Source organism: Dipodomys merriami, unplaced genomic scaffold, assembly GCF_024711535.1.
Source record: "Dipodomys merriami isolate MVZ:Mamm:240054 unplaced genomic scaffold, mDipMer1.0.p SCAF_154, whole genome shotgun sequence".
Taxonomy (NCBI): domain Eukaryota; kingdom Metazoa; phylum Chordata; class Mammalia; order Rodentia; family Heteromyidae; genus Dipodomys; species Dipodomys merriami.
In genome coordinates, this window is record NW_027202871.1 from 1522037 (window position 1) to 1549087 (window position 27051).

The 27051-nt window shown below is 48.8% G+C and overlaps 1 protein-coding gene across 2 annotated transcripts; it reads right to left on the reverse strand.

The window, feature by feature from the left end:
• Nucleotides 1-1765: 1765 nt before the first annotated feature.
• On the reverse strand, nucleotides 1766-21612 carry Mfsd1 (major facilitator superfamily domain containing 1). Of its 2 annotated transcripts, XM_070022862.1 has the most exons (16): nucleotides 21355-21611; nucleotides 19651-19703; nucleotides 18487-18599; nucleotides 17012-17054; nucleotides 16407-16474; nucleotides 15225-15333; nucleotides 12485-12587; nucleotides 10666-10764; nucleotides 10201-10312; nucleotides 9331-9387; nucleotides 8959-9115; nucleotides 7657-7754; nucleotides 7162-7274; nucleotides 5590-5637; nucleotides 4776-4833; nucleotides 1766-2887 (listed from the first exon to the last, which is right to left on the reverse strand). In XM_070022862.1, the coding sequence occupies exons 1-16, from the start codon at nucleotides 21515-21517 to the stop codon at nucleotides 2884-2886; spliced, it is 1398 nt and encodes a 465-aa protein (XP_069878963.1). In that variant the 5' UTR covers nucleotides 21518-21611; the 3' UTR covers nucleotides 1766-2883. The 2 variants fall into 2 exon arrangements, with proteins under 2 accessions (XP_069878963.1, XP_069878964.1); XM_070022863.1 differs by lacking the exon at nucleotides 1766-2887 and having other exon boundaries at nucleotides 4772-4833; nucleotides 21355-21612.
• Between the last annotated feature and the right edge of the window lie 5439 nt (nucleotides 21613-27051).

Genomic DNA, 27051 nt, shown 5'->3' on the forward strand with positions numbered 1-27051 from the left:
CTCCCCACACAACTCAGCACCCTCTACCCTCCACCCCTGCACCTCCCCACACAGCTCAGCCCCCGCCACCCTCTACCTCCCCACACAGCTCAGCCCCCGCCACCCCCCACCCCTGCACCTCCCCACACAGCTCAGCCCCCTCCACCCCCCACCCCTGCACCTCCCCACACAACTCAGCACCCTCCACCCTCCACCCCTGCACCTCCCCACACAGCTCAGCCCCCGCCACCCTCTACCTCCCCACACAGCTCAGCACCCTCCACCCTCTACCTCCCCACACAGCTCAGCACCCTCCACCCCCACCCCTGCACCTCCCCTCACAACTCAGCACCCTCCACCCTCCACCCCTGCACCTCCCCACACAGCTCAGCCCCCGCCACCCTCTACCTCCCCACACAGCTCAGCACCCTCCACCCCCCACCCCTGCACCTCCCCACACAGCTCAGCCCCCTCCACCCCCCACCTCTGCACCTCCCCACACAGCTCAGCCCCCGCCACCCTCTACCTCCCCACACAGCTCTGCTCCATCCAGTGTACCCTCCGCCCCTCCATCTCCCCTCAGGGCTCCATCCTGTGCACACCTCCACCCCTCCAGCCACTTGACCAACCAAGAAAGCATGTACCCTCTCCTGCAGGAAGCCCTCCCACTTCACCCCTTCCTGTGTTCCCATCCTCCTCCTGCGATGTGAATCCTGTCCTGACAACTCCCACCAAGAAAATCTCCCACATGCCCCCCCTCACCCCGCCCCAGGATCAAGGCACCATCTTGAGAATGAGCCTGCTCAGCTCTGCTCCTTCCAGAGATTGCTCCTCCCGGCTCTCAGCCTCCCCTCCTGGCCTCCAGCCCCTAGCACCCACCCTTCCCATCACAGCTGGGACCCGCGCTCGCCAGGAACTGCACACACCCGGCCTCTGAACTGAACCCGCCAGGCCTTGTCACCTGCACCTCTGCCTTCCGGAGCACCCTGAGCAGGGGTCCTGTGCCCTGTGCTTCATTCAGTGGACAGCCTTAGGCTGGCACAGTCCAGTGGCCCTCGCCCCAGTGAGCACTGAGCACCACGTGGGTTCTTCCCAAAACTTTATCCGTGGATCATCAGACCCTATTCAAGATGGGACCTCTCAACTAGGAAGATGCTGACTCAGTGCGAACATCACCAGCGGACAGCCTTGTGCACTCAAGTCATTTCACTACAGTGGGTCTTTTTCAAATCTGAGTGATAGAAAAAATAATCTCAAACGTCCTCATTCAAGTATTTCCATGTGAACATCTTATACAGCAATTAGGTTAGGCTCAGTGGCTCACGTCTGTAATCCCAGCTACTCTCAGGGGAGGATCTGTTGTGACACACACCCAAGGGAACACATTACAAGGAATTACTTAGAGATCCCTTGGCTCGGGCTTTCCGAGTCCAGGGTGAGACAGAAGCTGGCATCGCAGCGTGGAGGAGCCTGTTGGGCTCTCGGGGACAGGGGTCTGCACCAGATGCAGCCCAAGCGGTTCCAGTGGTTTCCTCTGCACCCACCATCTACAGTTCCAACCCCTTCTGGCGGTGCCACCTGCGGGGCCAGGCCTGCAGAGGAGGCTGCCGGGGACATTTCCTATCCAAACCACAGCCCCGCAGACAGCAAAGCACGGACAAATCCTCAATGAAACAGCACTGGGGCTCCGTCCACTGAAGGAGGGAGGGTCATCTGAGAAGTTACACACACACACAACACACACACACAATTACACATTTTAAAAAGACTAACTACTCTTACAATCTTTCAGTGACTGTAACAAGGTTCATTTTCTTTATTCCAACTTTGTCTTATAGAGTTTCCATACATGAAAGTTAAAATCAGTGCTTTACTATTTTAATTGCTATGTATGCATCATACAAAATGGTGGGTTTCATTCTGGCATCCACAGATGGCTACGAAGCACTTGGGAGTGAGTATGTGGGCACCTGTGCTGTAAGTGATGTCCCTCATCACAGGAGACCGAGCAGAGCACTCCCTCCCCCGCCCCCGGCCCCGATGCACTGTTAGTACACTGGAAGCAACTTCCCACCACTCATCATCTCACCGTTTCTGTTGTATTTTGCTGTTGTTGTGTATTGGTCCTGGGGCTTGAACGTAGGGCCTGAGCATTGTCCCTGGGCTTTTTTTGTTCAAGGCTAGCACTCTACCACTGAGCTACAGTTCCACTTCCAACTTTTTTGGGAGTTCATTGGAGAAGAGTCTCATGGACTTTCCTGCCTGAGCTGGTTTCAAACTAGGATCCTCAGATATCAGCTTCCTAAGTAGTTAGGATTACCAGATCCTGGCTTAGTCCGGTTTTTGTTTTTCTTTTTGACAGTACTGGGGATTGCACTCAGGGCCTCACACTTGTTAGACAGGAGCTCTACCACTAATTCATACCTCCAGCCCCTCATTTTCTCTATGACAAAGAGAACACCATGACCATACCATCACTTAGTCTGTATAAACAGCCCTTCCACAACCAATAAAGTCTGGAGTTATTTTGTCTGTAGAATTTGTTTTCTGTTTTGCCTTGTTTCTGCTGTAAGACAAGAGCCACATCCCCAGGAGATCAGGAAAATTAAGTCAATACAAGATCCCATGTTTGCTACTACTGACAGTAATTGTGAAGTTCATTAATTTCCTCAAGTGTCCACTGGTGATCCACCCGAAGCAGAATTCTTAGTAGCCCAGAGACAAAGGCTACAGCAGCCTTCACAAACACACTCTGACAGAGGTACACCTGAAACACAAATATTACCTTCCAGCCCATTCTTTTCCTAAGGGCTGAACTCTAACTTTAAAGCTACCCATTATTTCTGGAGGTTCCATGTCACAGGTATCTGCAGCCCTTTCTCGTGGCCTGGTCACGGAAACTCCTCATCTACAAGACAATGCAACAACTCATCAGAGGAGTTAGAGGGAAAACAGGAAGACCCCGGACTACAAACACTAGAAGACAGTGTCAGAAATTACAATAATACATTTTTCTGGACATTTCTGCAACCCTTCTTAATTGTATGAGTAACACAGAGCAGTATAACGTGGAAAATGTGGGGACGGGGGAGAATCGCCGGACCCGTGGCCTTCCCTTTCCACAGAGCTGCTGCTGTTTGGGTCAGCTCTTGGTACTGCATCACCCACAAGGAGCTGGGCAGAAGATATGCATACACTGCAGGCTTTTCTGGAATATCATTTTTATCTTAACATAGTGTATTAAGTATCTAGATGTTAAAAATTCTACAACACAATCCTGGTAACTTATTATGTGAATGCATCATATTTAACTACTTTCCTACTTTCAGGTATTTATGTCTTTTCCAATTTTTTTAAATAATAACGAGTTTTTAGGTTCACAGCATTACCAATCATTTTCTTAAGATGTGTTTCTAGTCGGATTACTACTTGACAAGTAAATTTCAGCTGAATGTGGAATGGCCTAGTCCTAGCTACTGAGGAGACTGAGATCTTCAGATCGCAGTTCAAAGTGATCTCCAATTAAGCACATAAAAGTTAGAAGTGGAGCTGTAGATCAAGTGGTAGAGTGCTAGCCTTGAGCAAAATTGCTCAAGGGCAGTACCCAGGCCCAGAGTTCAAGCCCCAGGACCAGTAGCACCAAATAAAAAGAAGTCATAAAACTTACAGTATTTTTTTGTTTGTTTACTGGTCCTAAGGCTTAAACTCTGGGCCCAGGCACTGTCCCTGAGCTCCTTTGGCTCAAGGTTAGCACGGTCTACCACTTGAGCTATGGTACCACTTCTAGTTTTTTTCTGTGATTTATTTTAACTGGGGACAAGAGTCTCATAGACTTTCCTGTCTGGGCTGCCTTCAAACCGCAATCCTCAGAGCTCAGAGCCACTGATGCCCAGCTCCAAAGTGAATCTTTAAGTAAAAATTCGATTTATGAAAGTATTGGAAATAACAGGAAACTGATTTTTTTGAGGGAAGAGGGCAGTACACATGTTTGAACTCAAGAGCCTCAATCTCTAGCCCAGTTGTTAATTAGACATGGAGTTTATGATTTTCCTGTCCAGCTAAGTAAGGCCCAGGCCACGATCATCCCCGAGTAGAGCAGGCCAAGCCGCTTCGCTCCGTCAGGACGGCCACTAGGACAAAGTTCCCATTACACTGCAATTAAACCTCATGCATCACCCTTTTATGTGCTCTAAATAAGCCAGAAAAGATGGACAGCGTGGCGAAGGCAGGACAAGGTGAACAGTGGCCAGCACTACTTTTAAAAAAGGAAATGATCTGAGAAAATTGAAAATAGGTCCAGAAAAGGAACTTGGGGCAGTCTGCCTACCACAGACCTCTCAGTACATCTGAAGAGCTCAAGCCCAGGGCTTTTTATTCTTAACAGTTTGGTCCTCATAGTCACCTTTTGAAATTTCTGAAACAAACATTTTGCCACAAGGTTACAGACATAATCAGAGGCTTGTGAGACTCAAGAGAAAAAGACGAATTTCTACAGGGTGTCAGCGGCTCACGCCTGTAATTCTAGCTACTCAAGAGGCTGAGATCTAAGGATCAATTTTCAAAGTCAATCTGGGCAGGAGAGTCCTTAAGACTCTTATCCAGAGTGAAGCTATGGTTTAAGTGGTAGTACACCAAGCTTAAGCAAATCTCTTAGAGACAATGCCCAAGCCCTGAGCTCAAGCTCCAGTACTGGCACCCAAAAAAAAAACAAAAAACAAGAAAACTTATTTCTAACAACTTGAAATAAAATGCTAATATTTAAGACTTCAAAATAAAAGCAGCTTTTCAATACTTACTCGGTATGAGAAAGTTTCATTTCTTCCCTTTGTCTAGCAGAATAATTTAAGTTCCCACCTAAAACACAAATAAACAGTCTTTCCATTGTTTTATATGTAAAAACAACACAATATACCCATGCAAACATTTATACAGATAACCTATGCAAGATGAGAAAACAGAATCTTAATCATTCCTACTTTTAGCTTTTTAATTTTAAGTTTGGAATTACTACTGCTTCAAGTTCTTTATTTGGAATATTATACTAATACCCACTAATAGGCACTGTGTTTGTAAACTGATTCATTTAATTAAAACTCCTTTGAACAACTATTTAAAGATAATTTTTTAAAGATATACCATAAAGTAAATAAGTATCCATTAACAGTGAATATTAAAGAAGCTAACGGAAATGACCTAAAATTATTCAAACAGCATATGTATTACATTCTGCTCAGTACGTAACACCTTTAGGATCAAGCAGTTATAAAAGTTAATAAAGAACTGCAAATACACACACACACACACACACACACACACACACACACACACACACACACACACACACACACACACACACACACACACGGCTTTATTTTTTTAAATAAAACAAGGTATTACAAAACTGTAACAGACCTGGCTCTAAGATGGAAAAGCCTAATATCCCTTTAATTAAGTGAAGCCCCAACAACAGTTATGTGCTACATCACTAGAACAGAAAGTCACCATGGCAGGGGCTAAATAAAGCCCTGGCCTGCAGAAAGAGGTGGGAAGCCATGCAGGGACCTGCGGAGGATCCTCTGGAACTTGAATGGGAACAGCACAACTACTTACCTCGAGCACGGTTCACCAGATAAAGTAAGACCACAGATAAAAGGGACACTAGGAGAAAAACACACAACAGGACCCTTAAAAACATGTATTTCTTTTCAGTTACAAAGTAAACTCTAACTAAAACCAAGCCTTTACTAACCGGCACTTAAAATGTAACACTGTTCCCATTTTGTTTTCCAAAATCACTAGAAAGGAGTGAAGCAGAATTTTCTCCTTTTTGGAAATGGCTACGACTCAGCCCAGAACTGGAACTGACAGCCCCAGGAGAGGCGCGACATGTCCCAGGCCATCCTGACCCCCTACCAGTCCTTCCTGGCACTTCCTCCAAACTGCTGGCAGCCCCTCTCTCACTTGTGAGGCTACAGAACTCCCAAAAGGAGAAGCCTTTGAAGGACTGCAAGTCTAGAAACTACATGCCATTCAGCAAGTGGACTAATCAGAATTAAACCATGGTCCTCACCTGCCCACAATCCCACAGCCAGGAGAGAGCTCAGAACTTGAGGCTTGGCTTTTTCCCTTCCCAAGCGACGCTATTTAATTTACTGTAAACTAACATGGCAAAAATAAATAAATACACATTTAAATGGCACAGGATCTAGTTTGTGCCGAATGTACGTTTCCCTGGAATACATCAGAAATGGACCAAAAGAAGACACTGTGTGGTTCGTTGTTTGGAATCTTTAAAGGTCATGCTTTTAACAAAAAAAATCCAGGCATTATAAATTGTGACTGGCTTAATTCTAACAGTAAGGATTGCAAAATAAATCTGAAGCAGCTTATAAAGCAGACTTCAATTCTCACACTTCAAGTACAGTCTATGAAAGTCTGTTCAAACTATTGCTGTGTGTCACTGAAACGTGTTACTGAAGTGTGGAAGACATGTGCTATGGTCCAGGAAAAGGGACTGTGAGCCTAGACTGCAGGCAATACTGATTTCTAGTTAGAGCTTTCCAACAGCTTCCTAGCTTTAGCCAATGACCAATGCAAGCAAACACTGAGAGACCCAACCCAGAAGCAATTGACATCTGCCGGTCGGAGAGACCACGAGCCCTCACACCCAGCACTCCTACATTACATGCTCCGCTGTGAAGGGAGTATCTGTATCATAATCTCACACCTATGCATACGTTACATGCTCCGCTGTGGAGTATCTGTATCATAATCTCACTCCTAGCACGCGTACTTGCATGCACACTTCCATCACACTGCTCCACTGTGCCAGGGTATTGATATCGTGGTCAGGGCAGGGTCAGAGCAGTGTTACAGGAGACAGAATGTCCTGGAAATCCCGGGGCAGAGAGCTGTCCCTGGCTGACAGCCGCACACAGGCTGAGGAGCAGGCACATCTGCGCCTTGTGTCTCAAGGGTCTGATTTCTAAGCAGGGGACAAAACAACAACAAAAACTAAAGGTAAAAAGTGCTAACAGTGAAGTGGCACTGTGGCTCAAGTGGTAGAGCGCTCGCCTTGAGCTGAAGAGCTGAGGGACAGCGCCCAGGCCCAGAGTTCAAGGCCCCACGATTGACCAAAAAAAAGTGGTAACAGTAGGCTATGGTGCCACAAGGCATACTTACAAGAAACACAGGCGATGAAGAACACCTCTAAAAACAAATATCCCCGGGAATCAAGGATCACGCCAGCAACAATGGAGATGACGGCCAGGCCGAGGTTCTGGATGGACTGCATGCTGTGGCAAGAACGGACACAGCCCCACTCAGGCCCCTCTTCCAGCTCCCACCAGCCCCACGCCACGCCACTGCCAGCGCACCTTTCACCTCTCATTCTTTTTGCCACTAGACCATCTGCTCACAGGTACGACAGCGGTGCCTATCTAGGGTGGATCCCCGCACCTTCCCCTCAGGCAGGGTCCTGAGCACTGCAGGCATGGCTGCCTGCTGCCTTCTGGGCCAGGGATGGGCTCCACTTCCCCCTGAGAAGCCCTGTGCTGGCCCGCACCATCCTGAACAGAGGGTGGACTTTTCCAAATGGAGCGGGCTATTCTCATGATGGGCTAGGCCCTCAGGGAAACTTACTAGGTATACTCACAAGCCGTACACAGTGGTACTTACAAGCCGTACGCAGTTCCCAACTGGTGCTCAGGAACAACGAAAGCCACCATGGGCCACAGGGCACAGGCAAGTAGGGAGTATGACACACCCAGGAGACACTGCGACAGCGGGACGGAGAGGCACGCGCATCATCCAAGGGGCAGATAGCAGGTGTCCCAGCAGCTCACACATGAACAGTCAAGCACATGGCATTCCCATCAGGCCTCTCACATACACACACACACACACACACACACACGTACACACACACACACACACATACACACACAGAGCCTGGACTCTGAGCATCCCGTAGTGACAGGGCATGTGCTGTCTTGGTCGGTTTTGCGTACACACACAACTGGCTGAGGGCCAGGCCCATGCTTGGGGCAAGCTGATTCTCCAGAAGTTAGCAGGGATTACAAATTAATCAAAGCCACATCACCACACAGTCCACCCTCCTTCTACCCCATCTCTCACTGTTAGACATCACCCAGTGCTGACATTTTCTCAATGAAGGAAAAAAAATGTTACAACTTCAATCCAAGTACTGCTACACCTATCAAGGCTGGCAAATAGTAAAGCGATGCCCAAGGCCAGCAAGTAGAAGACATTGTGCATAGCACTGCTGAAGTTATCAATGGGGAGAAGTTACTGGAGAAGCTTCAGGAATGGTGGTTCATGCCTGTAATCGTAGCTGAGGCTGGCTCGGAGCTGCCTGACAAACAGCCCAAGCAGAAGGAGCTCAATCTGGCTCGTGTGAGAGAGAGCCACAAAAACCACAGGACACACACTGAAAACAACCCCATAACTATTCTTGTGCAAAGCATGTACTGCAGGCCAGAGGAGCACTTCTGTGGAGATTCTCACAGACATTCAAGTTTTACTACTAAAGCCAGCACTCCAGCCTGTGGTCTTGAAAATTTCTGTCTCACACAGGAACTTGATGAATACCTCGTCCTTTTGTAACCTGAAGACCAAGAATGCATGCTGGGCCCACACATATTGGGCCACCTTTGATAAAAGTGCCTTTTTAATAAAACTCAGAAAAATAAATGGAAGTTACTAGCATTCTGACTGTGTAAGACTGTTGTATTTCAAATTCTACTTCAGCACAGAGGGTATTGGCGTGTTAAGTAACCTGAAGGAAGTAAGCCTTCCAGATAATTTGTACCTATACTCGGCAAATGAGTTGTTTTGTAGAAACTGTAATCAAGTGGTTGTTCCCGGTGCCGCCCCCAGCTGTCAGGGCAAAGCAGCCGGGCCTAGCAGTCCTGCCTGAGGCCCGGCCGGACCCACCCACCCAGTGCCAGCCCACGTTACCATGGCAATCCAGGGGTTCCACATGGTGAAGGCCAGCATCATGTGGGACAGGAGCGTGGCGGCCACTGCACACAGGACCCAGATGATGTTCTTTCCAGTCTTGTCCACCAGGAGTCCAAACACCGGGGACAGAGGAGCTGAGATGACATACACAATGCTGCAGAGACAGCATGGAACATGATCAGTCCCTTAAGTGCTGGGCAAGGCGAAGTCTGACTGGTCCAAAGGGCCCCTCAGGGGCTCAGACCCAGCCCAGCTTTGGTCTCACACTGAATGGGACAGCATCACCCACATTCGTTCTATTCTTCTAACATTAGGTTTTAAGATCCACATTCAGTATGCAACAGACCCTGGCAGAATTGAAAATATTACCTGTTAACTGCACTCGCTGCCTGGGAAGAAAATCCAAATTTCTCTGTGAAGAAAACTCTACAATTAAAAAGAGAAAAAGACAAAATGAAGTAAAAATACCATTTTAACAAGTGTTTCTTTCCTATTACTTCCTCCCTATTTGATTCCACTGTCAACTCTCTCCACGGCTCCAGCATTTATCTGAATATTCCACTGACCCACATTAAATTTGCACACCAGCCTTCAGAAACCAAATATACTCCGGTCCTCAAGAGCAGTATGCACAAGGTCTTTGCTAGATATAACAAGAGAGCTCTGGCCTCCTATTACTGAAAATGGCAGCATCACTTTAAAGGTGAGAAAGATACAAAAATACATCCCTACAAAGATACTGACTGACGACAGCCAGCAATTAACAAGGAGAAGAAAATAAAGCAAGAATAATTTGCCCTAAACCCTGACTTTAAGTCTGGTAGAATTATAACCTTACAAAGAAATGTGTCCAGTCACATTACATTAATACACAGTCTCTATTATTTTTAAAAAAAGGAAAAATTCCTACTCAAGGAATGAAGAGGAAATTTTAACACCAGCCCTAAATCAAGTATTAATTTTATGATTCCAAAGTAATAAAAATATTAAACTTAAGCCTAGAAACCCAATATATCCAAGGAAATAAACAATTCCTATGTAAACACAAACTCTGACCAGCCAGAAAAACAAGATGAGCTATTAACAACAACAAAATCCTACATTTCCGCGATTGAGCTCATTAAACTTTAGCCAAGAAAGATGTGAAAGAACAGGGCTCAAGCACCTGTCAAAAGCAAGTGAAGGCCCCAAGTTCAAGCCCAGTCAAAAAAAAAAAAGTAGAAAGTTAGAAATACTCACTTTCCAAGTCCAATAAATGGAAACACAGCAACATAGTAGCAGACACAGATGATAAATATCAGCCAGAGGGGTAAGGAGAAGTCCTTGATATCACTTAATTTAATGACTTCACCTTGGAGAGGAGAGAGGAATCACCATGAGCAAATTTCACACATCACAGGAATTCTCGCCTGTAATCCCATGATGAACCTCTGTAACAGAGTTCTAATGGACACTTTTCCAGGAAATGACATAATCATCATCTCTAGGCTAACCTAGAAAGATGTAAGAAAACACAGCAGCTACAGTGAGCGTCTGCTTTCCTATTCCCTGCCAAACATGACCAAACTTGAGACAAGGGAAATGGAAAACAAAGTGTGCATGCTACTCAGACACCCCACAGGGCACCAGGGCCACAGCTCAAATCATGGTTCAGGGTGCTTCGAGGCCTGTATCCCCAAGTCCCCGCCTGCTACCGACACCTGCCTGTTTTTCCTTGTTCTTTATGAAGGATTCTCTCTGCCCTGTGATCCAGGTACGCAAGGGCCACGGCACAGATTAGTGACAGCAAACACGTTACACAGCCTGAGGGGGAAAAGGAGACTTTAACAAGAGCAGTACATGGCAGGCACAGGCTGCAGGAAAACCAAGGGGCTCAGGGAGGGTGGGAGGGAGAAGGGGACAGCATAGGACAGGTGCTGGGGGGGGGGGGCAGGGAACAGCACAGGGCAGGTGCTCTGGGGGAGGGGCAGGGAACAGCAAAGGGCAGGTGCTCTGGGGGAGGGGAGGGGCACAGCACAGGGCAGGTTCTCTGGGGGAGGGGAGGAGAATAGCACAGGGCAGGTTCTCTGGGGGAGGGGAGGAGAATAGCACAGGGCAGGTACTCTGGGAAGAAGGGGTCTATGCTGTCCCTCCCTCCTGTACTGAATTTAGCCTATTTGGGCTCCAATGCACCATTTGTGAAATAATAGCAGCTTTCATTTCTTTTCTGGTACTGGGGGCTGGAACTCAGGATCTGGGCATTTTCCTTTAGCTTTTCCCTCAAAACTAGGGATCTATCTCACTTGAACCACAGCTCCACTTCTGTTTTTTTGGTGATTAAGTGGAGGTAACAGTCTCACACACTCCTGCCCATGTTGGCTTCTAAGCTCAGCCTCCTGCCTAGCTAGATTACAGGCACCTGACTAATAAGGCACTTTGACTTGATGACAGCGAGGTCGTTTCTGGCTCCAAAATTCCACAGCTGTCTAGGAGGTGCAGGTAGGGCTGGAGAGCATGGGGAGGGAGGCCCAGGAGCTGAGGAGGCTGAGAGCAGCGGCGTCAGATGCACATCCTGTCAGGACTACATTCCCACCGGCCTGTTTAACAAGCTTTTTGTACCAAGCGATTACAAGGAACAAAGCTATGCAAAACTTGAGCATGAAGTTTCCCCCAGCATGCCCTGGTCTCTGTGGTTCCTGCAGGGAGCCGTGTGCACCCTGCAGTGCTGTCAGATGGATGCACTCTGAGGATCTGCACACAGGACACTTTCTGGGGTCCCCCGGAGAGCTGAGGGACAAGAGGGACCCACAGAGTGTGGGTCCCAGACTTGCATGTTGCAGAAGACTGAGACAAAAGTCAACATCCTTGTCCACAATAACAAAACAGTGAGAGCCAACACAGACCCCAGGCTGACGCCCAACCCAGGCGTTCCAACCGCTTCCCACATCGCACTCCCACAGAATCCGAGCGCCCCAGAATACAGGCTGGATCTGATAAAGGCGGCCAGACTTCTGATACCTTAGGTGAACACATTCCTGTGTGTGTTTTCACTTCCACTCTTGGAATATCTAACGTACAAAGACCCAAGGACGTCCAATCCTCTAGTTCAAGAAAACAGAAATAAAGCTGGTGGTTCACGTCTGTCATCCTAGCTACCCAGGAAGTTGAGATCTGAGGACTGCAGTTCAAAGCCAGCCCAGGCAGGAAAGTCTATGAGACTCATATCCAATTAGCTACCAAAAAGCCGTAAGTGGAGTCAAAGCTCCAAGGGCAGAGTACCAGCCTTGAGCAAAACACTAAAGGACAGTAGTGCACAGGCCCATAGTTCAAGGCCCAGTACTAGCACCAAAAAAAAAAAAAAAAAGTAGAAATGACTAGCTATTTCTTGTCAGGAAAAAGAATGAGTGAACTGGGGGTTGGGAATGGGGGAAAAACCATAACCTTACGCCCCAGGGCGCTCTAACCAGCTCCCTCGGTCCCTCTGGACCTTCACCTCCTAGGGTACCTCAGAAGGGACGAGATGAGGCCCTCAGAGTTCACTCACCGATCATCAGTGTCACCCCAAGGGTGGTGTGGCCGCCAGACCCCAGCAACACCTCAACCTTTGAATACAGCCATCCCATGAGATTCATGTTCACTGTGCTTCCCTAAAAAGAGAAACCATGAAAGCCCAGCTGCCCACAGGTTGGCCTCGCAGGAAACAAATAAGGCTCATGGTACCCTTGAGAATCAAGTATAATTGGGTTCCAAACAAAACAGGAAGATAAGGTTTAAATATTTTAATACAAAGGAAAAAAACAAGAAAGCCAAAGGTCAGTTACACAAAACAAATGGCAGTTTATTGGGAAACGCCAGCATCCAGAATAACACAGCACATTCCCAATTTCCTAGCAGCCAAAGAAAACATGGAACACATTATAAAATCCAGAGCTCCAAAGAAACAGTGCAGCCCTTCTCAAAACTAAAGCCGACAAACAAAATTCCTTCCCTGAACATTCCTAAATCTAAGTAGACAGTAAAAGGGACAGGTGATGTCTTCGTTCATTTCATAACTACTGAGCTTCTACTATAGACCTGTGCTTCTATATAGCACTATTTTAGTGCTGGATATAATAAAGAACAGAACAACATGTTAATGAGATAAAAAAATATATAATATGGTGCACAATGACAAACGCTTTAGAAATGAAGGCACTTGAGCCGGGCACTGGTGGCTCACACCAGTAATCCCAGCTACTCAGGAGGCTGAGATCAGAGGATCACAGTTCAAAGCCAGCCCAGGCAAGAAAGTCTGTGAGACTCTTATCTCCAATAAATCCCTAGAAAACTGGAAGTGGTGCTGTGGCTCATGTGGTAGAGTGCTTGCCTTGAGCTGAATTGCTGAGGGACAGCGCCTAGGCCCACAGTTCAAGCCCCACGACCAACAAAAAATAAAATAAAATAAAAAATAAAGAAGGCACTGCTGCCTCATGTCTATAATCCTAGCTACTCAGGAGGCTGAGATGAGAGAATTGTGATTTGAAGCCAGCCTGGGCAGAAAAAATCCAAAATTATCTATCTCCAAGTAATAAGCAAATAGCTGTGCTGGAAGTATGGCTCAAGTCAAAGGGTGAAGACGTTCTGTACATTCATTTACATGGCTTCTTTTTTTTTACATTTTCATGCCATTTATTTGCCTGTGAAAGTGTGACTTTTTTCAGGGGCAAGGTTTTTTGTTGTTGTTGTTGTTTTTTTGGGGTCCGGTTGTGGGGCCTGAACTCTGGGCCTGGGCGCTGTCCCTCAGCTCTTCAACTCAAGGCTAGCGCTCTACCACTTGAGCCACAGTGTCACTTCCGGCTTTTTTCTTTTTGCTTATGTGGTGCTGAGGAACCGAACCCAGGGTCTCAGGCATGCAAGGCAAGCACTCTACCACTAAGCCATCTTCCCAGCCCGGTAAGGTTTTTTTTTTATTTGTTCATAGAGCTTACAACTACCAAAATGCCTCCCAGGGTGCATTACTATAAATGCAGCATTATTCCCAGGTAGCCTCCACCAGACACAACCTCCACACCGTGATCGCTCTAGGCGCCATGCTCCAAGAGGACCTGGGATGGCAGAGACACAGGCAATACAGAGACACGCAGGGTGTGGGGAGTGGCCAGGGCAGCTCAGGACAATACAACCAACCCTGACTGAGAACCGGGGAGCCGTCCTCAAATAAGCAGGAGGAAGTAAAACTAACGCTGGGCAGTGGCTCCTGCCTGTGAGCTGAGCTACTCAGGAGACTGCAATCTGAGGTTCAAAGCCAGGCAGGCAGGAAAAGTCTGTGAGACTCTAACCTCCAATTAACCATCAAAAAGCCAGAAATGGAGTTGTGGTTCAAAATGTCAGGGACAATGCTCAGACCCAGAGTTGAAGCCCTAGCACCAGCACCAAAAGAATAAACAGATTTAAAAACAACAAAATGACAAAAGGCAAAAGTGGCAGCAGCCAATTGACGCTGCTGGCATGGGAGGAGGGACCTGGGTGTGGGGCTGGTGTGAATGGGAACCGCAGCAGGTGGCTGCCCCGGCCCACAGTGAGTGTCCCGACGGACATGTGCAAGCCGAGCCTGGAGAGCCACATGCATGACCATCATGGCAGGGCACTCATGAATGTTCACCTGGCGTGAATGCTAGCCCACAGGAGGCCAGGAGACGCCACCACGCAAATGCCCTGCTGGTTCTAGGGGACTGTGTCTAAGTCAATGCCCGCCCTCAGCGACCCCGACACACCCCTGCACCCCTCCCTCAGTGACCCCGAGTCACCCCTTCCTCAGGAACCCCGAGTCACCCCTGCACCTCCCTCAGGAACTCCGACACACCCCTGCACCCCTCCCTCAGGAACCCTGAGACACCCCTGTACCCCTCCCTCAGAAACCCCAGGACCTCTCCAGCACCCCTCCCTCAGGAACCCTGAGACACCCCTGTACCCCTCCCTCAGAAACCCCAGGACCTCTCCAGCACCCCTCCCTCAGGAACCTTGAGACACCCCTGTACCCCTCCCTCAGAAACCCCAGGACCTCTCCAGCAACCCTCCTTCAGTGACCCTGAGATACCCCTGCACCCCTCCCTCAGGAACCCCAAGACCTCTCCAGCACCCCTCCCTCAGGAACCCTGAGACACCCCTGTACCCCTCCCTCAGAAACCCCAAGACCTCTCCAACACCCCTCCTTCAGTGACCCTGAGATACGCCTGCACCCCTCCCTCAGAAACCCCAAGACCTCTCCACTCCCTCTTTAGCTTCCCATCTGTCGTCACACTCACAATTCTAGCCATGCTCAGCTGGAGTCCGAACACCAGGTTTAATTCTTTGCCTTTGAACCAACTCACAGCATACGTGTTCTGGGCAACCGCCAAGGATTCGCCACCAATCCTAAGGACAGGAAGAGAGACGTCACCGCTCTTCAAGACACTCCAAGCCAGTTCGGACCCCCGCCCCCCATGTGGCAGAGTCTGCACCTCCTCCACCTCGGGTGGGCCCTGGGTGCTTCAACCAATACGTGTGGTCCCCTGGCACACCCACACCACGGGTAGCACCCTGTCTTCCACTCCTCGGTGGGCCAGGAGGCTGATACCCCGTGGTGACCGATGGTGCATGCGCACACACATGCAAGCATACACACCCAGGAGGGGTGTAGATGCTCCCTGCAGCAGTCCTCCTCCAGCCAGCCCAGCCCTGCTGTCCAATTCAGGAGTTGGGAGCTTCCAGATGATTCTAGCCCCCGGCCTTCTACGAATCTTTGCAGCTGAGACTCTAGGCTCAGGGAGACAAGCTGTCCACAGGCCTACGCCTGAGCAAGGCCCAAACCAGATGAGAGCTGCCTTTCACTTGAGGTGCGGGAGTCGCTTCTATGCTGCCTTGAAACCCAGGACAGATGTGAGGAGGCTGGGTGACGCCACCCGCAGCGACCCCACCACAGAGCACCGGTGGGGAACGCTGGTCAGCGCTTGGTAAGGTCACAGAGGGGCACGCTGGTCCACGCTTGGTATGGTAAGGTCACGGAGGGGGACGCTGTCCACACTTGGTAAGGTCACAGACGGGGACGCTGGTCCATGCTTGGTATGGTAAGGTCACGCAGGGGGACGCTGGTCCACGCTTGGTAAGGTCACGGAGGGGGACGCTGGTTCACGCTTGCTCAAGACACTGCATGCTTTTCAGGCCAATATACAGAGCTGTGGCCCCCTGCTCACACGTAGGCTCAAGGCTGTCTGACCTTCTGGGTTTTCTGTTCCTTCAGGTTCGTCCCACATACTCCGCGACCCATGGGCACCTTCACCACCTCCAGGTCTACAAGTGTCTGCCACCATCTCAGCCAGTGGCAGTCCAAGTGGCCGTCCAAGTGAGAAGTTCTGGGTTCAATCCCCACATTGAAAACCAAAAACCACCAAGAGACAAACAAACACCCTTCACAAACATGAAAATATATGAAGTTATACATAACTTACCCAAACACAAACCTCCCAAATTCCATCAGCCAAAAAGCATTAAATATTCCTCCCAGAGCAAAAATGACCTGTAATGTAGAGTTTAACACTGAATCAATGAGAGAACAAATTCACGGTATTCAAGAGAAGCTGGGCGCTAGTGGCTCACACCTGTAATCCTAGCTACTCAGAAGGCTGAGATTTGAGGACCACGGTTCAAAGCCATCCCAGGCAGAAAATTCTATGAGACTCTTATCTACAATGAAATACTCAGAAAAAACTGGAAGTGACACTATGGCTCAAGCCTAGAGCAAAAGAAGCTCAGGGACGGAGCCCAGACCCTGAGTTCAAGCTCTGGAACCAGCAAAAAATTTTTAAAAAGGTATTCAAGAGAAACAGTGATTTACAATAAATCACAATTTCTCTATTTTCTTTTTAAAAAATCTGCAAAGTTAAAAATACTAATGCTAGTGTACTTTAAGACTATTACTAACATACCACGTAGGCACTTGTTAACTAATGATTAAGCTAGACATTCACTGAACACATCTTTGCCATGTGAATTAATTAGACAGGAATTCAAATGTCATTGTCAAATGATTACCAGATGCTTTTGCCTTTCATACCTGTCCAACGCAAACAAAGCAGCTGAAGATGATTGTGCCCCATCTGTTTAGGAGAGAAAAGAAGTCTTCAATTCTTCCTACGTTACTGTTAGTAGTCACACAGTCGTTACTATCAGTTCATTTCCGTTTTCTTTACCCACTCAGCAACCCCTCCAAGGAAAAAAGGAAGTGGTGGTCAGCTCTGAGGTTAGCAACTTTCCCAGCTCTCTGCCAGTTACACATCTAGACTCCCAGGGTCCCAGAGGCTTCAGAAATGGCTAATGTTCCTTTAAGCTGTTACCAACTCTTCAAACGTAATCAAATAATCTTCAAACCTGTTTAAGATGGCAGTTCTTCAGATAATTCTATTGAGTTTAGAATTGATTCCAATGAATCCTAATCTTGCGTGACCAAAACTCTTGATAACTAAAAGCTACTTTAGAAAAGATAAATATTAACCATGTTATATAATTACAAATCCAAATTTTACATCTGAGTAGTGATTCATGTTTCTTCACAGTAATAAAATGTCAGATAAGGTTGGTAGATGACACCTATAATCCTAGTTGCTCAGGAGGCAGACATTAATTAGATGGATTGAGGGAAGAAGCCAGGCCAGGCACACATGAGACACTCTGTCCATAAACAGTTTGGGTATAGTGGTGCACATCTGTCATCAAACTCTGTAGGAGGATCGAGATCTGAGGTCCACTCTGGGCAAAAAAAGGTTAGAGCCTACCTGAAAAGTAAAGCAAAAAAAGGACTGGAAGTGGCTCAAATGGTAGAGCTCCTGCCTGACAAGCAAGGGGCTCAGTATCACAAAGTAAACAATCAAGGCCATCTCAGGAAACTGTGTCTATGTAAACACAGCCCTGTGGCATTGCTGGACCATGTTCTACTGATGTTGTCTGATACCAGAAAATTCACCTGAGTCCCAAAACAGTTTGCCTCAGTCCTGACCAAGACTACACCACCTGGTTCCCCTCGGCCTCCAGCAAACATCCCCAGGGCACTCAGGTCTGCAGCAGCCACACACCCCATCACAGGACAGAGAGCACCTAGGCCTCAGCATGCAGAGCAAGTGCTCACACAAGTTCCATAGCCAGAGGCAGGCAGAGGCTGAGGGCCAGCGCTGCAGGCTCCTCACCATGTTCACAAAGAGGAAACCCAAGACCAGGAAGTTACAACCAGCTCAGAGCAGCAGCAAAGGGACCATGTGGCACTCAGGAGACCTAGACCGTCTGTCTCATGCTTGGGGAGGGGGGAAATTGCACACAAATCATCTCTGGAGATTCCTCCCCAGCTCTCATTAACCCTGACCTTAATGACACTCACCAACCAGGGATCCAAACCCAACTCAGAGGTAGAAAAACCATCAAGAAACAATCCTATCAATGTTCACAATAAATACACAGGCCTACACGGGATCTCTCTACAAATAGTTTCCCAATCACTAGGTGAGTATAGCAAGAGGTGAGATTTTTGTCCAAGCTTACCGTATTCCAAATACTCGATCTATCAAAAAGCCACCCAAGAAACACAAAACCACATTGGGCCAGGAATACCAGGCGTAGAGCAGCATGAACTTGGTGGTGTTCACTTGCATGTCCTGTATGGGAGGAAAACAAAACTACTTTCCACATAGTTAAGGCTAGCAACTGACAAACTTAGAAAGCAGGTACACTTCCCACTTCTTAAGTTTCTTAACCATCTATCTGTAAGTCTTAAGTTTCATAACCATCTGTTTGTAGGTCTTTCCAGTCCCTGAAATCTCTTGAGAGTGACCATCTCTGCTCCAGTAAATGGCGACACCGGGGATCCTGAGTCCACATGTCACTTTGGGGACTTCGTGGACTCTAGGATGCTTGGGGACCACTAGCCTATGTCTTCTGTGTCCCTACTCTCTTGTTACTGCCTGCACAGGGGTTACGGCCCTATGGAAAAGAATGCCAGGCCCCTTACGGCCCCAGAGTGCAAACAAAGGGACAATCTGTCCAGTTTTTTTTTTCCCAGTTACAAAGAAAAAGACTATACGGACTACAGAAAATACTCCAGATGTGGTAAATGTCAAATACATTTCTATGATTAAAAACCAGATTAAGATTACTGACATGAACAATACTCAGAAGCTAGTATCCACGCTCTAAGAAAAAAAAAAAAGAACAAGCCAGTGGCTCACATGTATCATCTAACTACTTGCGAGGCGGAGATCTGAGGGGTGAGATCTGAAGCCAGCCTAGGCAAAAAGCCACGAGACTCTTATCTCCAATTAACCAGCAAAACGCTAGAAGTAGAGCTATGACTCAAGTGGTAGAGTGTTAACTAGCCTTGAGTAAAAAAGCTAAGGGACAGTGTTCAGGCCCTGAAATCAAGTTCCAGAACTGCCATGCACACACCTGTGCACACATACACACACACACTGAAAATAGCACTTAATTACTTATCTAAAATACGCAACAATTTCAAGTCACACATGTGCTATGAATGAATTCTTTGTGACAACTCATTTCAATTTAAGAGCAGTATCTGTGGTTTGTGCCTCTGGTAAGAAGGGTGTTCAATTTTTCAGAGACAACCTGAGAGCCAGGCTCGATGCACCTGCTTACCTCTGCAGCTACCAGGGTCCAAAGGGAAGAAACCATAGTGTGAAATCAACTCACCCGCTTAACCTGAGTCTGAAGGGCAGCAGGAATATCATAGCAAAAGTAGCTGCCTAGAAAAGAAAAAGCAAATACTTTAAAAGAAATAGCAAGGTCCACAGAAAAGTCTTCAAGACGTAACACATTAAACATTACTACATAGGCTAGTCAACGGAAACTGTTTGGACCACTTCCTTATCTACCAGTGTTTTTGATGTTGTAGCCAAAGACCTCCCACAAGGTAGCAACAACTTCCAAAGTCAACAGTCCATTTTTTCACCACACTGCACCATCTGTATTTTACTAACTTTTATGATGCAGCCATATTTTCCTTCTTTAAAGCTGTCAATATACAAACACCAAAAAGTTTGCAAACATCCTCAGCAGTTCCTCACCATTACCTGTGGTCACTTTTCTTGAGAGCAGAAAGGAATTTAGCTATTCTAACTAAAACAGTGTTTGAAACAAATTCTCAACACTGCAAACACAGCATCTGCAAGTCAACTTAGGAAATGTAGTGCTAGGATTGGAAAAAATACAAAACAGTTCTAAAGGATCAAATTAAACCAATGTCTCTTGAGGATTAGAAACAGAAAGAGGACAGATTTGACACGCATTAGGTTTTAAAGGTAAAATAACTGACATTGTTTGGAAGACTAATACTGACGCCATTTCTCCAGTAACTCTCCAAGTACACAAAGGTACCAGTACAAAGAAACAAAAATTAACACACAAACACGTACTAATTGAATTCCGAGCCTCCTGTGTGCAAGGCAGACTCTCCACCATTTGAACCACGCCTCCAGCCATTCAATGCCACGTTATAAAGTGCATGGATGGGCACCCTCTTCCCAACAAAAGAGAAGAGGGCTACAAAACGAGGGGCAAAGACAGCAAAGCTCAAAGCACCCTCCACGCCTACTTCAACCTTCACCCACTGTCGCACAAAGTTCTGAAACCAAGTCCCTCCACCTGCTGGTTACAACGGCAGCTCGTCTCCGAGGAAAACACGTTCTTGCGCTCGGAACTAGTAGTAAACTGGTAGAACCGTTCCCGAGCAGATCAGGAACCGCACCATGGGAAAGGCACTGCGCAGGTTATCTCAAGAAGGGGCTCTCGCGGTGCTGCGATGTCCTAAGTGCCGCCTGCCACCCCCAGGCCGGCCACGTGGGCAGGTGAGCGCCGCACCGAGGCAGAGCGGAAGACCACCCGGGCGCGTCCGGTCTCCCACGCCACGCGCGGTCCCGGGGCGCGAGGAAGGAACACTGCTGTGGAACCATCCATGAGAAAGAGGGGGGGGGAGAACAGGAGGACGGTGAGTGTGTGTGCGCGCGCGTGTGAGCAGCGCTGCACACTCCTGCATTCCCAGAGGTCCGCAGACCGGGACAAAGTGCACATCAACACACGCTACCGCGCAGGGCCCGGGGCGGCCGGGGCCGGGCTGAGCTCGGGGTCTCCGAGTCGGTGCCCTGGACATCCCCGTGGCGGCGCGTGCGCAGAGGCGCGTGCGGATCCAACCGTCCTCCGCGTCCCCGACCCGGGGTCAGCTGCGGTCCTCCGGGGCCCGATGGGAGCAGCGGTGGGTAGAACTCGCCCGGCTGCGGCCCGAAGCCCGGGCTGGAACGCGCCACTAGGAGACCGGTCCTCCGCCCCTCCGACTCAGGGGCGCCCGGAGCCGGGGAGGGGGCCCGTCCCCGCGCCGCCCCGCGCCGCCCCGCCGCTCACCGAAGCCCAGCAGGCACATCAGCAGCAGCACCAGGAGCCGGTGCGGCAGGCGGCGGGGGTCGCAGAGGGCCGGCAGCGCCCCAGGGGTGGCGGGGGCCCCGCGGTCCCCCGCGCCAGGGCCGCCCCCCAGCAGCGCCCGCGCTTCCTCCTCTTCCTCCTCCATCGCGGGCCGCGGACCCAAAACCCCGTCACGCGCCCGAACACGGAAGCCCGCGGCCGAGACCCAATGAAGCACGCGACCACGTGACGCCCGCAATCACGTGATCTCGGGTCTCACGTGAGGCCGAACAGGCCGGCCCCGACTTGCAGTGACGTGATCGTCGTCACGTGACGTCTGGGCAGCCCGTGGATTGGCCGCGTTCGCGTGGGGGCGGGGCCTGGGGGGTAGGCGCGGGGCTTTTGGTGCGTGGGCGGGGCCTGGCTCCTGGGTGGGTGTTGGTTGTGGGCGGGGCCTGACTCCTGGGTGGGCGTTGGTTGTGGGCGGGGCCTGGCTCCTGGGTGGGCGTTGGTTGTGGGCGGGGCCTGGCTCCTGGGTGGGTGTTGGTTGTGGGCGGGGCCTGGCTCCTGGGTGGGCGTTGGTTGTGGGCGGGGCCTGGCTCCTGGGTGGGCGTTGGTTGTGGGCGGGGCCCGCACTCTATTGGCTGAGAGAGGCAGCCCAGGTGATGTCTCCTGAGCTTCCCCGCCCCCGACAGACGTGAAACTATGGAGGGGTCGCGGACGGTGGGGAGAGCCTTCTTCAGCAGGCTTGGCGGGGACCACAGGGCCGAGACGCCTGTGGAGCTCAGAAAACGCCTCCACGGAGGGGTCTGAGGAAGCCCGGACTGCAAGATGTTTCAGAACAATCCTCAAGGCCACCCAGGGCCCCCGTGTCGCAGCAGGGCAGCCGCCCTCTCCCGGGTGCTCTTGGCTGTACCCTAACAAGCTGGCCTCTCCTGCTTTGTCTTGGCCAGTTCCCTTACCCACCACAGGACAGAACCCCGCAGGGAGAAAGAGGCCTTCCTCCCCTCCCTCCCACTCCTCCTCCCCTCCCTCCTCCCTCCTCATGTCCCTCCCCTCAGTCCCCCTCCTCCTCCCCTTCCCCTCCCCCTCATCTCCCTCCCCCCTCCCCTCAGTCCCCCTCCTCCTCCCCCTCCCCTCCCCCCTCCCCTCAGTCCCCCTCCTCCTCCCCCTCCCCTCCCCCCTCATCTCCCTTCTCCTCTCCCCTCAGTCCCCCTCCTCCTCTCCTTCCTCATCTTCCTCCCCCCTCCCCTCAGTCCCCCTCCTCCTCCCCCTCCCCTCCCTCCTTATCTCCCTCCCCTTCTCCCCTCAGTTCCCCTCCTTCTCCTCCTTCCCTCCCTCCTCCCCTCCCTCCCTCCTCCCCTCCCTCCCTCCTCCCCTCAGTAACCCTCCTTCTCCCCCTCCCCTCCCTCCTCATCTCCCTCCCCCCTCCCCTCAGTTCCCCTCCTCCTCCCCCTTCAGTCCCTCCTCATCTCCCTCCCCCCTCCCCTCAGTTCCCCTCCTCCCTCCTCCCCTCAGTCCCCCTCCTCCTCTTCCTCTTCCTCCCCCCCCCCCGCCCCACCCAGGGGTGACAGCCCTGCGGGGCTGCCCTGGGCTCTCCCAGTGCCCTGGGCCTCCCCAGCCCAGGGCTGCAGCGGGCACATCCTCTGCTTCTTAGTCCTCTCTGTGCCATTTCCCTGGTGTCCTCCATTTGTCCACTGCTCCTTTCCACCCACCCTCCAGGGGCTCAGGCATGGTGTGAAAATCAAGCCAGTCTTCTCTGCCAACCTCTCTCCCCAGTACTCTGCCTCGGAGTACCTGCTTCCTTCAGGGTTTTTTTTTTTTTCCCAATTCTGCTATTTTTTAGTGAGAAATGCACACACCTGGTATGACAAACCAGTTTGATATCCGGTGCCTCTCGATATACTCTATAATGGGAAAGAACTCCACACCAAATAGTTATAACTAAATTTGGCTACAAGGAAGCATCAGACAAACCCAAATTGAAAGGCTCATATTCCCCCCCTCAAAGGTCATGTTTATTAGAACCCCCTTAGTAGAACTACTTCAAATAAAATACAAAATGAAATAGTCCAAGTCAGACTAAAGAATCATTCCTGAACAATAGAATGGAAGAAAGACAGCCTCTTCAGTAAATGGTGCTGGCAAAATTGGTTAACTACTTGTAGAAAACTAAAGCTAGATCCTTATATATCACCCTGCACCAGAATCAACTCCAAATGGATCAAAGACCTCGAAGTCAAAGCAGACACTCTGAAAACATTACAGGATGGAATAGGAGAAACCCTAGGTCTCCTTGACGCAGGCTGAAATTTTCTGAATAGAGACCTGGAAACACAACAAATCAAAGAAAGGTAGGACAAATGGGATTGCATGAAGTTGCAGAGCTTCTGCATGGCAAAGGACATAGCTAGCAGGATCAATAGAAAGCCCACGGATTGGGAGAAGATCTCCACTAGCCATACAACAGACAAGGGTCTCATATCTAAAATATACTTGGAACTCAAAAAATTAAATCCCCCAACAACAAATCCTCAAAGTAACAACTGCCCAATAAATAAGTGGGCTAAAGACTTAAAGAGAAACTTCTCTGAAGAAGAAAGATGACCAATAGACACATGATGAAATGCTCAACATCCCTAGCCATAAAAGAAATGCAAATCAAAACAACATTGAGATACCAGCTCACTCCAGTTAGAATGGCAAAAATCAAGAACTCTAACAACAGATGCTGGAGGGGATGTGGACAGAAGGGAACCTTACTTCATTGTTGGTGGGAATGTAAACTTGTTCAACCACTTTGGAAAGCAGTATGGAGGTTCCTCAAAAGACTCCACATAGAGCTCCCCTATGACCCAGCAATCCCACTTTTGGGCATTTACCCAAATGTTTACAAACAAGACCACACTAAAGCTACCAGCACAACTATGTTTATTGCAGCATTATTTACCATAGCTAAGATATGGAACCAACCCAGATGCCCCTCAGTAGATGAATGGATCAAGAAAATGTAGTATATATACACAATGGAATTCTATGCCTCCTCCATCAGAAAGAATGACATTGCCCCATTTGTTAGGAAATGGAAAGGCTTGGAAAAAATTATATTAAGTGAAGTAAGCCAAGCCCAAAGAAACATAGGTCCCATGGTTTCCCTTATTTGCAATATCTAGTATATGTATGAGTCAAGTGGAAAAGGTCAGATAATGTGATGTTAGGAAAATGAACCCTTAGATATGTATTTTAATGTTTTTTTCTTTCATGCATTTGTTTCTAACGCATTTATAAGTTTATTTCTTTGTTGCTTTGTATGTCCCTCTCCCACAGTATAACCCCTGCTTTCACTATATTTGATGTCAGTATAACTTGTGGAGGAGATGGGGAAAAACAAGTCGTTTAAGGATATAGGCAGACCTGTTGCAACAATGAGAAGTACAAGTTGTCATGTCGAAAACGAGCTTTACAACGTTGGTGCGGTGGGGGGGGGAGAATTGTGGGGGGGGGTGGGGGGGAGGCTGGGAAGGGATGTGAAGGAGGCTGCAATGCTTGGTAAGAAATGTACGCATTATCCTGCCCATGTAATTGTAACCCCTCTGTAACGTATGTTCACAAAAAAATAAAATTTAAAAAAAATCATTCCTGGCTTTAGAAGCCTGAAAAGACACAACAGCACAATAAATTGTGAGTGATAGCCTGGTTTTCTTTGACTTTAAGAACACTATTGGGACAGGTGACGATCTAAAAAGTCAAAGACCTATGAATACATAATTCCTTTTCTGTCAACGTTAATTTCCTGGTTTTAATTACTGAGCTGTGCCAGTTTTTAGGAAACACACAGACACAAAATCAAAGGAGAGTTCACGTGCAGCTCACTCTCAAACAAGTGATGTGCACATACACACATTGTAAACAGAGAAAAGAGGTAAGGTGACTGTGGCAAATGTTCGTACAGGAAGTCTGGGTATAGGATACATGGGAAATCTTTGTACTTGCTTGACAATTTCTCATGAAGTCTGAAACTATATCTGGTGCACTCTTCTGTGTATCTTAGACACTAAGCAGTGTCCGTCTTGCAAAAGTACATACATAAATAGAAGAATCCCTGAAACCAGGAGAGTTACACCAGCATCTGTAAAACAAGGAAATCCCTTGCCCCTTGGACAAACCATCGCTGCCCATGCACTAAACATACTTGTTCTCATTACATTGGCCTATAGTGAGCCATGCGGGGACACTCACATTATGCTACTGGGATGGAAAAAAAACCCTTATGTTCAAGTCATGTCGGTAGATGGCACAAGAGAGACGTCCCAGGAGTTAATAGACCTAAATGGAATTGGTGTTACAACTAAACTTCATACAAAGGGACTTCTGCAACTCAAAATTGGAAATGAGAGCAGGATGAGAAACGGAATGATGGAAAGTAAGGCTCTGTAATAGCAAGGGGGAGGGAAGGGCGCACATAGCTCTGAAGAAGCAGGTTTCACCTTTGCAAAGTAGTGAGCCGCAGCCCCCTTCCCTGCAGCTTTTCCATACAAAAGGGAGTGGATAGGGATGAGCACCAAGACATGCCCACAGAGCAGCATAAAATCCCACAGGAGGGATTCAGCAGACCCCGATCCATTGGGGCTGTCTACTCCCACGGAATCACCTGGCCTGAGGGCTTGGAGTCCCATGTGGCTTGAAAAACCACCTCTACCTCCCCGCATCATTCTGATACACCCCACATTTCAAGTCCTAAAGTGTGTCACTGAAGTCCTGCATTAAGTCCAACAGCATTAGGATGGGGCTTTCCCCTGTTAAAGTTGTCTCCCTCCACCTAACAATAAATCCCTAATACTGCAGATCAGTCTTCCTCGTTCCCACACCTTCACAGTTCTATGTGTGTTTGTGCAGTTGTTCATTACATACAACTCTCCTATAGAGTTGTATTACGTCTAGTATTTTGCAACTACAAAAGGCCTGTTTTGCAATACGCAGTATGCCTGAACGTTTCAATTCCTGGAAGCAGTCTTCAGGCTGAAGTGGGTGCCTGGGTTGAAGGGACAATGCACATTTGGCTTTGTTAATATGACTAAAGGGCGGAATGAATATACCTGATGTCTCACAACCTCGCTAACAATTTGTATTCTCCAGCTTTTGAATTCTGGCCAGTCTATAATGGAATATGTACTATTCAATCCCAGAGACAGCACAGGAAGGTGCGTACGGTCATGGACACCTGTGTTTAAAAGTAGAAATCTTTTTAAAAATTGTTTTTTTTTTCCTGGTTTCTTTGGGGAGTTTTATTTTGTAGCGGTCCTCGGTCTTGAACGCAGGGCCTGGGCTCTGTCCTTAAGCTTTTGTGTTCAAGGCGAGTGCTCTACCATTTGGGCCACAGCTCCACATCTGGCTTTTTAGTGGCTGGTTGGAGATAAGAGTCTCATGGACTTCCCTGCCTGGGCCAGCTTTGAATTGTGATCCTCAGATCTCAGCCTCCTGAACAGTGAAGATACAGGCACCAGCTACCAGCACCCAACTATCATTTGTTGTTGATAGGTGCACTCAGCCCCTGCCAGGGGCCCTGATATCTTCCTTGGCACTCTGGGGTGGCATCTCTCACCTGGGGCAGAGGCTGTTTGGCCAGCGGGTGGCACTCCCGTCCTGTTGCAGGAGACTGCACTCTCCCGGTGTGTACATTTTAGGGCAACCATCTTTACA